The sequence below is a fragment of the Acartia tonsa genome, chromosome 5 (assembly GCF_053477335.1).
Source record: "Acartia tonsa isolate MP-2025a chromosome 5, ASM5347733v1, whole genome shotgun sequence".
In the NCBI taxonomy this organism is placed as follows: domain Eukaryota; kingdom Metazoa; phylum Arthropoda; class Copepoda; order Calanoida; family Acartiidae; genus Acartia; species Acartia tonsa.
The window spans coordinates 1,997,292-2,009,465 of record NC_137264.1 but is presented as its reverse complement, the minus strand read 5'-3'; the positions used below and the strand labels follow the sequence as shown (position 1 = coordinate 2,009,465).

The following is a 12,174-nucleotide window of genomic DNA, read 5'->3' as shown; positions in this document are numbered from 1 at the left end:
ACTCTTATACTTTTATATTCTGATTATTTAGTTCTGACACTATACAAGTGTTAATGTCTGTTTGTCCTACCGTTTCAGTGCTTCGCTTTTATGGATGTTGTCATCCTTGTTTTGTTAAGATTTACTAAAACCGAGTAGAATATAAATGTTAATTTCTAAAAATTATCATTTTGTGTTATAATCAATTTACATTTTTCAGCTTCTGGGAGCATATGCAGTATCTCCAGGGATCTCAAGTGATAAGACAATGGAAAATTGGTACACCGACAAACGTCCTAATACGACAAACGTCCTAATGCGACAAACGTCCTAAACGACAAACCTTCTAAACGACAAACGTCCTACCGCGACAAACGTCCTACTGCGACATCTCTTTAGTAAAACGTCCTAAAAATTTTCAAAAATTATGAAATAAAAAAAATCTTCCAAATTTAAGGACAAAATCCTCTAATTGTAAGAATACTTATCAATATAAAATTCAAAATGGCGATAAAACACAGGAAAATAATCTTTAATTGAAATTTATTTTTTGAATAACTTTAACCATAGGCTAAATTTTAAAAATCTGTCCGACAGTTTTCCCAAAGTCTGTGTTGGCTATCAAATGGTATGGTTTCGAACCCGATACATCCTTGCATTACAAAATTCGACCTTTAAATTTTTAGGACGTTTTACTTAAGAGATGTCGCAGTAGGACGTTTGTCGCTTAGGACGTTTGTCGCGTAGGACGTTTGTCGTAGTAGGACGTTTGTCGCGGTAGGACGTTTGTCGGTGTACCGGAAAATTTGATTTACATCCCCAATTATGATTTTAAAGATTAGCCCTTCTGTAGATTAGAATTAATTGTAGTTTGGACAATATCTGTGTACATGTAACTCTGGGAACCCGTATAATTTACAGTCCAATGTCCCCTCCCCTACCTTTCATCATCACATATGCCACATGTGGCATGCCAATAGACGCGTAGCTAGTGAGATTACTTCAATTAATCATTCATATACATATTTACTTGATGTATTGTATAGCAACTTCCCTTTAACCTCACGTTATATACAGGGATATGTTTATAGAAGATAAATTCATCTTAAAACTAAACTAGAATCACATTTTAAAGTAACCTAAAGACGTTTAGAATTTTTAAGAAGAGGTGGGGTGAACTGAGCTGGATCTTTAAATCATTTCAATGGTGCGCTAAATCGGGGTGCGCAAAATTTCAGCCAATCACAGCGTGCCCAAAATTTTTACCTTAATTTTTGGTTTTTGGGATGGGGAATAAAAATTAAATTCATACAGTATGAATATTCTTAAATACACAAGTTTTATTAAAATTATGGGCTTTTTTGATTCAAGGTGCGAGGGTTTAAATAATCCTTTCATTTTTTTTAGATGAGTTGTCCCTAATCTTAGAAGCTTCATATGTATCAAAGTGAAATAAAAAGAAAGCATGGGAGGTGAAGAATTTTATAATTAGGCAAAATATTATCCAGATAATTTTAGAAGCAAAACTTTTCTATGTTCTTGTATCTATTAATGTCCGTATGGAGGTATAGTTGACTTTGACTTTTAATTTTGGCATGTTAGAATCGTCCCTACGATTTCAAACTTTGGATAAAAATTGTAAAAAAAGCGACGAAACTCTATAGATGTAATCAAAAGGTTTGTAAGTCCATTATAAAAATGTTAATTTGATCTTGGAAAAAGTGATTCTTATGGCTACAAGGCAAAATGCTTCAAGCGAGGCTTCTCTATAATTTAGGGTTTGAAATTATGACGCCTAGGTGAATGCTTTTTTATTCTAATAAATTTGTCATTAAATAAACAATTGGTAACTATTCTGTGTTTAAAATATAATGAATTTCTACTCTATAATTGTTATATTTTTCTCTTGATTATTTGTTGAGCTTCGCTTATGTGAATGTTAACATCCTTGTTGTAATAGAAGTTATTATATAATTGGGTACTACGGGGATTTAAATCCCTAAAGCAGCATTTTAAAGAGATACTTCAAAACTATGTCATATCTGTAATCATAACAATCTATAATACATGGTAGTACGATGTCCGTCTGTCTGTCCGTCTTTCTGTCTGTCTGAAGCTTAAGATCTCAGTAACCACTGAACCGATAAATTTTAAATTTAAATAACACAAAAATGGGTTGATCAAATCTCTTGGGGCAAAGCCCCGGCCCTAGAGGCTAGGGGCGAAGCCGCTGATCATAATATATAAAAAGTAACAAGATGCCTTTTTGTCTGTCTGTTGCGAAGGATATCGCTAACCACTGAACTAAAATGGTTCTCATTTACAGTGAAGCTTCTTATTGGTTTAGTTAAAATTTTGTGACTATTTTGTAACAGGTTTCCTCCACACTTCAAAAAGAATTGCATCTTAAAATCACCCCCCTCCCCCCCAAAAAACCACCAATTTTTTAACCTTAATTTTAATACCTACAATATTGGAGGATTAAACTCCCCCCCACTCTATGGGCCTCCTTATACCGTATCATTTATGTAGTTTGTTTACATTCGCTTCTAAACTATCGAAAGTAAGATTTTTTAAAGCTAAGCATTTTTACAAGTATGAACTAAATGTCTTCAAAATGGGTGGACCAAAAAGAGATTTTGCTTTTCTTAGCAGCTTCGTACATATACATGAGTTGCTTTTAGCTATTCTTTAAATCCCTAATCATGAAAATTTAAGCCCAAGTTGACTAGAGAAGGGGAAAACGTAAATAAGGAAATAGGAAGCAAAAAAAAGAAAGAAGAAAAAATCGCGCAACCTACAATTGAAAAAATCACCAAACCTATACATTTGAAATTCAAATCTTTTGTAATTTAAAGTAGAACGCGATGGTGGCTATAGATCTTGATAATCGGTAGACCGATGAATTTCTGCTTTTCAGAGAAATTATTATGGTTTTGGGCCATTTCTATGGCAGTGTTAGAAACCTACCTTCCTGGAAAAAAAACCTAAACTGCGTGCAAAACCTTCCTTTTAGACAAAGCCCCAAAAGGCTAGGAGCTTAACTTCTAGCCTATCACATTCAATCCAGGGAGTAAGGGAGGGGACAATGGGCAATTAATTCAATATAAGAGTTATCAAAGAAAGGGCATGAAATCCAGTTTAATCCAATAAATTTGTAGGAAATTATAAAGGGATTGTTAATTGAATAATAGATTTCCATAGCGTCATGTAAAGTGAAATCACAACTTGTTTTTGATGAAATATATTGAGGTTTTTTGGTGTGATTTTTGTATTAAAAGATTATTGGACCCGGCCAGCTGCTAGCAAGAATATGACTGCCCCTTTTTATTCTGTTTATTTCCCTTGCCCCTTGCCCCCACCTCCCTTCTCCCTTCTCCCCGTCTGCTACATTCCAAACTAACACAACGAGTGTTTATTTCCCTTGCCCCCACTTCCCTTATCCCTTCTCCCCGTCTGCAATATTCAAAACATACATAAGGAGTAGCGGCATTTCATGCGCAAGTCCCCAAACTCAGTCAGAAACTGCTAAATTCTTGCACATTCCCTTTAAGCCAGTACCCAAAGTCTGAGACTCCTAAAAATTGAATATTCGATCCATTGTCCCCTCCCTTACTCCCTGCATTCAATCATAGCTTTAAACTCCTATTTATATTATATTATTTTGTTCAATTTGGCAAAAAACTATCTGTATGTCCGTTACACTAGGGGGTACCTGGCAGCACCAAAAAAACACTTTGGTAGAAAAGTAGTTTTCTCGGTATTTAATGCTTAATTTTTAAAAGCATCCATAATAAAACTTACTTAGTTCGTTAGTTTGAAATATTTGCTTCGTTATCATAGATGTGTCATCCTTGTTTATTTGTCTATCAATAAGCCTGTAATTATAATCATAATCCTGTAAAATTTGAATTATAATGAATTATACAAATAAACCTTATCAAAAAAGACCAAAATTTCAACCCCTCCTCCATTCAATACAGCGCAACTGCTCTATAATAGGATTTCTTAAATACATCTTGGAGTTAATATACTGTTTGAGAGAGATATGACACTAAGAAATCAGAAAGAGAGGGGACAATTGGATGTTTATTACACGAGTCCCCAAAGTTTTATAAAAACGTTTTCTTATTGATTTGCTGAACAACTTTGGGGTATTCAGTGAATTTTGATTGGTTGGTTTATTAAGTTGAGCGTTCAAACGTATCAACCACTAATTTTAATCTACAGAAGGGGTAATTTTGTGTTTCATTATTGGGGATGAGCATAAATTTATCGGTCATCGTCTTATCCCTTTAGATACCTGCAAAGAAAAAGTATTTTGTTTCCAATATTTCTTATCCTATTATATGAAGTATATGAAGAAGTATGTTTTTTTTGTCTGTAGCGAAGAATCTCGCTAACCGCTAAACCGAAATGTTTTTTTTTTACAAGGAAGCTTCTTATAGTTTTACTGAAGTTTTTTAAAACTAATTTAAAATGCAATTCTAAAACATATCCCAATGAAGGGATTAAGAATAAAAAGAGATAAGGGCAAATGACTTGCACACCACGGCTCAAAAAAAACTGCCCTATAGCTATGCAAATAATTGATCTTGTTTTAATCTTAAATATCACTAAGTCAAAGACTTTCCGACTTTATTCTAATCTTATTAATAGTATCACATGATATATGTATTAAATTTTTCAGTGTTCTATCATTTACGCAAATATTTCACAATGTTTTATATATTTGCAAAAAGACACAATAGCAAATTAATCGTGGTTTGAAGTTTAAAAGGTAAAAACATATTTGTGCCGTTGTAATAATTTGCGGTTTTGATGATTTGAAAATATAAGACATTTACGTGAGTGGATGAACACCCCGTACATGTATTCAGGGAGGGTGGGGACATTGGGCTGTAAATTATACTTGGGGTCCACAGTTTAATAAACATTCGTTGGGTACTTTCTTTAAATCTTGATTTGTTTGACAAACCAGCAATGCCCGTACTTCTCATACAAAAATTATAATCTACGAAAGGGGTAATTTTGTTTATCATCATTGGGACTATCTGTCTATCTTTTTTATCATCTATTGTCTTATCCCTTAAGATCCCTGTGTGTATTAAAATTTATAATCTTGTTAATATGATAAGGATTAGTTTTTAAAAGCGAAGCTTTTCTATAATTAGGGTTGGTTAGTACGTACGTCCGTACGTCCGTCACAGAGAGATAGCTCTTTTTGTTAATCTAAATAGGTTAGAATTGTCCTATCGATTCCAAATTTTGCAAGGTGATTGTAGTAGTTAGGTACGATTTAGAAAGCGTAGCAACTCTATAACCGTTACCAGAATGTCCGTACGTCCATTTTAAACATGTTAATTTTTTTTACTTTTTTAACAACAAATTTTTATGTGATCTAATCATCCGATTGATCTGATTTTTGGTATATTGATTCCTGGGACAATAAAGTATGATGTTTTAAGCGAAGCAACTCTATAATCAAGTCCGAAAAATGTAAGTATGTCCATAAACATTATATATCCTGTATCAAGCAGTTTTTCAACAAATTTACTTACAATTTTGCTTCGACTCTTTTATACATTTATATTCTGATTATTCAGTTCTTACACTATACAAGTGTTAATGTCCGTTTGTCCTACCGTTTCAGTGCTTCGCTTTTATGGAGGTTGTCATCCTTGTTGAAACTGCATAGCAAACCTGTAACTTACTTTGTCCGTCTTGTGGGAAAGTAGTGGGACAAAGTGTCTTAAAAATCAGCCATGTGACGTCATACAAATGAGGGATTATCCAATTCTTTTTTTGGGGGGTTTTCTTTCCCACTTCTCCTCTCATCTCCCTCATTTTTATGACGTCACATGGCTGAATTTTGAGACATTTTGTCCGTCTTGTGACATCGGGACATACAAAGGTTTAAATATATATTCTTATTCAATTTCTAGGGGGAAAAATAGCGGTTCCCTCTCAACCCCCCCCCCCCTCCTCATATTGCATTTTTGAAAATTGTTATTTATAATTAATTATTTTAAGTTTAGGTTAGGTTAAAAAGTTAGGAGAACCCTGCAGTGGTTAGAAATAACAAATAATTTAAAAAATTCTAATATGCCTCTAACTTTTCCGCAATCTTAAGAAATGTCATATTTTCATTTTCCATTTTTATTAAAGAATTTTGTGCTTTATTGCATTATTATTAACAAAAAAAAAACGATTGTTATGATAAAGTAACTTTTTTATTTGTATTTCTTTCTCTTTTTTTTCATTTTTAATAAAATTATCCTTGTTTAATATATTTATAGCTTTGCATATATATCATATTCTCTTATGAGAGAAATTTTGATAGGGCTGAAATGAGGGAAAAATTAGGGGGTATAAGGGGCAAGGGGAGTTTGTCGGACGAGCAATAGAAAAGGGGGGGAGGAGAATTGTAACAGTGGTTGCTGAAATACGTTGTAGTATTAATGGGAGCATTATATGGGAGGGGGGGGGGGGGGGATTATTCCCCAAAAGCCATCTGCCGTAGCGCAGAGCATTGCTTCGCTACTAGCTAGCTAGCCCGAGTGGCTTAAGAATTGCGTGACTGTACAACACAATTTAGTTGTAGAATCAATATTTTCGGACTTTTTCCGATTAGTTTTTATTAAGCTATAGTGGCGTAGACATGTACAACTTCTAGTGTCAAATTTATGTTAAAATTAATATAAAATGGATAATAGTAATAATAAAGTGAAAATGGATAAAAAATCAGCAAATGTTAAAAATATGAATAGTTTGCCCAAACATTTAAGAAATCGCCAAAATAATAATGATAAAGAAAATCAGAGTCCTACGCGGCCCAAAAATGGATTTGTCAAAGATATGTGTAAATTTTATTCTGATATTCTGACAAGTCCAGCCGCCATTCGGCGGCAGCAGCGCAAATTTAGCAGCAGTCCTGTGGCCATTTCATCGCCGAGGACAATCCGCCGCCGGCCGAAACCAATTGTTCTTCCTCCGCCCTCCCAAAAAGATAGCATAGACGAAGAAGAAACTATAGACAATATCAACAATGATTGTTTAGACGGCGGCGTGGTTATAAATAACGGTGAAAATGGCATTCGGCGGTCGCGGACGGAAACTTCGCCTACGTGGCAGAGTGTTCGAAGCCAGGACAGCGGGTTTTCTGACTCATGTGAGAGTGGCAACGGTGCGGATAATTCTCCAGACTTTAATGTCTATCAGGTAAAAATTTGATTATTTTATTTTTTGTTAAATTTTTATGTGCTTTATATTCACAATACAAACAAACAATCACTCTTTTTATTTCTTATTTTCTCCCCTAAAACAGATATTGAAAAACTCATAATTACTCAAAATTTTCAATTCTATACGATTCCATAAATTTCATTTAAAAGGTTATTAATTAAAAATCTAACTACATAAATATCCATATGTAGTTTAGTATCCACGTGGATATTTAAATATAATTGACACAAAATTTTTATTTTCCCATCTATTACAATATATTCTCAAATCTTTAAATATGTTACTTTAAATTAATTTTAAAATTCACGAAACCTTTAAAAAAAAACGCAAAAAGAATTAAAGCACCAAAATACATGTTTAAATGAGAACTATCAGGGTAGTGGGCATTGTTAAAAAAATACCTTGTAAGTCTTTTGCTTTGTTAATTATCTTAAAGAAATTTAACTCTGTCAATAAACAAGGATAAAATAATTTTAGTGAGGAGTCAAGTAGCATTTGTGAAAATTTTCACATTTTCAAATAAAATGAATTTAATTTTCAGGTTCAAGAGTCTGTTTTGTTTCGTGGCAAAATTCAAGATTCCTACGACCGAATATGCTCCATGGAGACTGGGCTCCATATGAAGCTGCAGGACGACAGCCGCAGCCTCGCCTACCAGCAGCGTATTCAGGCGGCTAAATCCGCTTTCAAGGCGGACTGCAACTCCGCCTCTAAATTGATTCATTATATAAATTCTAGAAATAGAGCGAGAATTTTGAACAGCCGGTCTCAATTAAACGGGTCACCTTCCTTTGTTACATCCCCACAATCTAGTGATTTAACGGCTGAACAGCAGTCAGAAACTGCTGAACAGCAGCCACAAACTTTGAGCAGTCAAATTAGGCCGTTGCCAATTCGGCTACGCCGCTGTCATTCTGTTCACTACAGCAGTGAAGAAAATAATGAGAATGAATCATTTGCAAACGGCTCATTGGCCGCTGTACCGCCGTCAGTGGCAATTAACGGTCCTGGTGCCTTTAGCACGCCTGTAAGACGTTCCCTGAGAATAAACAACCGCCAACGGCCGCGGACAATTGTCGGCCTAGAAGATTTAGAACTTGCAGACCATCAATTTGGAGCTATATCAGATAGGCTAGCTGCTGGCGAAGCCAGCCGCCAAGAAGACAACATTCTAGTCACTAGATTTCCTAGCAATCCTGGCCTAGCAGCCATTCTCCCAGCCGGCCAGCCAGCCTCTGGCCTTCCAGGTTTAAGAAACAGCCTCCAGAGACAAACATCCGCTAGTCTAACCCACGATGATAGTTATGCATCCAATGCTCCCACTGTTATAAGACATGGTGACACTACCATAGTGTCCAGCCAAGGTATCTGTGATCTCAGCTCCCCATACCACGACGGGACACGGCTCAGCCCCGAGGGCCGGTCGCTGGTCAGCAGCCAGGGCATGGCGGCGGTCATGAGCGGGTCACGCGCGAGTCCCGGCCGCCACAGCCTGCTGTCAACGTGCAGCATGAGCACGGATCCTGTTTACTACTGGTGGAAGGATTTGCTGGTGTTGACAGATTCTGAGTGCATGACATATCTACAGAGCAAACCTATTGACTCAGGTGATTATTATTAAAAAAATCTTTTAGAAGAAATTTAAAAGAAGACTTTTTATAATAAACACATCCACTTTAAATGTATCTCACATATTCTATTTTTTTCAGGGTAAAATCTTTTAAATAAGTTGTAGTTTTTTTTACTAGCGTCTACGCCCCTAGAGGCCTCTAGTGGCACTTTAAATGTTTTTTTTTTATATTTAAAATATGTCTGTGTTGCGTTCGACGTTTATGTTTATGTTGAACTCTCTTTCTAAAATCTAGAAACGTCTTTTTTTTTATTTTTTGTGATTTCTCTTGGGAGGGTGGTGGTACCCCCCCCTCAAATAGTTATCTATTAGAATATACCCTGTTAAGAAGAACCCGATCGGTTCTGCGGTTAGCGAGATCCTTCAGTACAGACAAACATCCTGTTACTTTAGTATAAGGATTTTTTTTTTGGTGGTTCTATGCTATTTAAATAATAAATTGTCACATTTTATCAATTTATTTAATTTTTCAGGGAACCATTCTAGTCCAAACGAAGTAGGTTATCCAACTAGTCTAAGCCAGGCAAGTCAACAGACCAGTACCAGCTGCCAAGCTAACGAGTTGAACAGCTTGCGCCTTGTCAAAGAGAGGATGGAAAAGCTTATGGAGTCCAGTTTACTAGTCCTAGAAGATATTAATAATTTATCCAGGTATGTTAATGTTTTCTAGTCATTGAAAAAAGGTTAATTGGAGTACAGTTTACTAGTCCTAGAAGATATTAATTACATATCAATCTAGGAATGTTTTTGTTTTCTAGTCATTAAAAAAGATTAATTGGAGTTTAGTTTACTTGTCCTAGACGATATTAATAACTTATCCAGGTTTAATATTCCTTAGGTGTCCAGTTTTCTAGTCATTGTAAAAAAGGTTAATTGGAGTCCAGTTTACCAGTCCTAGTGTATTGTTAACTTATCCAGGTATAAGATTCCTTCGGTGTCCAGTTTTCTAGTCATTGAAAAAAGGTTAATTGGAGTCCAGTTTACTAGTCCTAGTATATTGTCAACTTATCCAGGTATAATATTCCTTAGGAGTCCAGTTTTCTAGTCATTGAACAAGGTTAATTGAAGTTTAGTTTTCTAATCTTAGTATATATTGATAATTTCTATAGATATAATATTGGCTAAGGAGTCCAGTTTTCTAGTCATTGGAAAAAGGTTAATTGGAGTACAGTTTACTAGTCCTAGAAGATATTAATAACTTATCTAGGGATGTTATTGTTTTCTAGTCATTGAACAAGGTTAATTGGAGTCCAGTTTACTAGTCCTAGAAGATATTAATAACTTATCCAGGTATAATATTCCTTAGGAGTCCAATTTTCTAGTCATTGAAAAAAGGTTAATTGGAGTCCAGTTTACTAGTCCTAGTGTATTGTCAACTTATCCAGGTAAAATATTCCTTAGGTGTCCAGTTTTCTAGTCATTGAACAAGGTTAATTTTAGTATAGTTTACTAGTCCTAGAAGATTTTAATAACTTATCCAGAAATGTTACTGTAGTCTAGTTTTCTAGTCTTTAAAAAAAGGTTAATTGGAGTTTAGTTTACTATTCCTAGTATATTGTCAACTTATCCACCAGGTATAATATTTCTTAGGAGTCCAATTTTCTAGTCATTGAAAAAGGTTAATTAGAGTAAAGTTTACTAATCTAAGTATATATTGATAATTTCTATAGTTATAATATTGGATAGGTGTCTAGTTTTCTAGCTATTGGAAAAATGTTTTAACAATTTTTATGTTTTTGAATTTAATTGGAGTCCAGTTTTTTGCCTTTAATTTTAGAATTTTAAACTCCTATTGACCTATCCCTGTAGTCTATATTTTGACCAGGTGACACCTCTTCCTTACTGCTGCTCTAATAAGCACTCATACTAAATACATAAATGGTGTTTTTCAAATGTTCATAATTTAGAGTTATAGCATAAATATATATTAAATACTTATGATGGATTACAATATTCTGTCTTTGATAGCAGTGTTTATTTAATTCAACATTGTAATTAAACAACCTTTGTTTGTAAGTCCTATCTGTGCTTTAAAAACTAAGACATTTTTTCTAGTACTTAATGATTGTCACACGTCTATTATAACAGATTCTGTTACCTTTTTAACGTCTCTAACTACAACGATTGAGAATATAAATGTAAAAACTAAAAATCATACAAATATTTACTAAAAACCAAAGCAATTTTTATAGGAACATTTTTCTTGCATGTTCAAAAGTTTTAACTCGCCAATTAACAGCCCATTACATGCTCTGTTGGGCGAGTGGACGTGTATTCTTTTAAAACAAATTCAAAGTTTTAAAGGTGTGATACTTAAATCCTTGGCTGTTCTGTTTGTTGAAATGATAATTCATAGGACAATTAGAAAGAAAATAAATAGGTTAAATCAATCTTCTTCGCAATATTAGGCATATAAAAAAAAATATTAAATTTCTCAATGTCAAAACACTTCTAATCAAAATTTTACATTGTTTAATTTGTTGAGGTTCGCTTTACATTAATGTTGTCATCCTTGTTTTTAGCAAAAATAACATGATACTTGTCCCTTACCCGTGTGTGTGTGTGTGTGTGTGTGTCAGGTGCACGGTAAGGTAAATTGATATTTCAGCTGTCCCTTAGCCTTGGCTGGGATAGGGTTGCCCAATTTAACCAGCTGTGGTCAAGAAAATGATCAATTATGAATAAAACTCGATATAAAATTACTTGAAAGTTGCACTATATTTTTTCCTACTCTAATAAAATAGTCCTTACAGCTGGCTAATATAACAATACCCCCCATCCACCCCTTTTGTTCCATTCCCTCCCCTCCTACTGGAGGAAAGTGCTGACCAATAAATGAGGACTGAAGTAGCATTCTAAATTGACAACAAAAATTCCCCTGTCAAATATCCATGTATATATTTATGTCCATTTGAATATATGAAGAGTCAGGTAGCTTAGTTTAAATGGTCTGATTCATGACTGGCATAATATCAAAAAATATGTATATAATATAAAAAAAATAACAACAGAATCTTAAAAGTCGGCAACCGTCTTTATGCAAATAAAAAGAGTAATTACATACAGCTCTGAATTCTTAGTTTAAAAAACTCCCTAATTTTATTCTAATTTTAAGCAAAGCCATTCTATAAAACCGTTTAATTGAAATTTTTAGTAGCAAAGCTACTCTATAATTTTAAATATTCGTCTGTTAAAAACAGTTTGGATAATTTTTCCAGTATCTATTCAAGATAGACGACTGAATTTTGCGCTTTCTCTTTACCAATCAGCATCTAGTATATAATTCACTTTGTTAGTTAGTATGTCGGTTATGTCTCTCT

The 12,174-nt window shown here is 34.2% G+C and overlaps 1 protein-coding gene across 1 annotated transcript in view; it reads left to right on the top strand.

The window, feature by feature from the left end:
• The first annotated feature begins 6,540 nt into the window (after positions 1–6,540).
• The window catches only part of LOC145318515 (uncharacterized), a 28,581-nt gene continuing 22,947 nt past the window's right edge, over positions 6,541–12,174 (top strand). Inside the window, exons 1-3 of the mRNA XM_080159813.1 lie at positions 6,541–7,200; positions 7,766–8,831; positions 9,328–9,505. Of these exons, the coding sequence (XP_080015939.1) occupies positions 6,685–7,200; positions 7,766–8,831; positions 9,328–9,505 (1,760 nt within the window). The 5' untranslated portion in view covers positions 6,541–6,684. The remainder of the gene's footprint in view (positions 7,201–7,765; positions 8,832–9,327; positions 9,506–12,174) is intronic.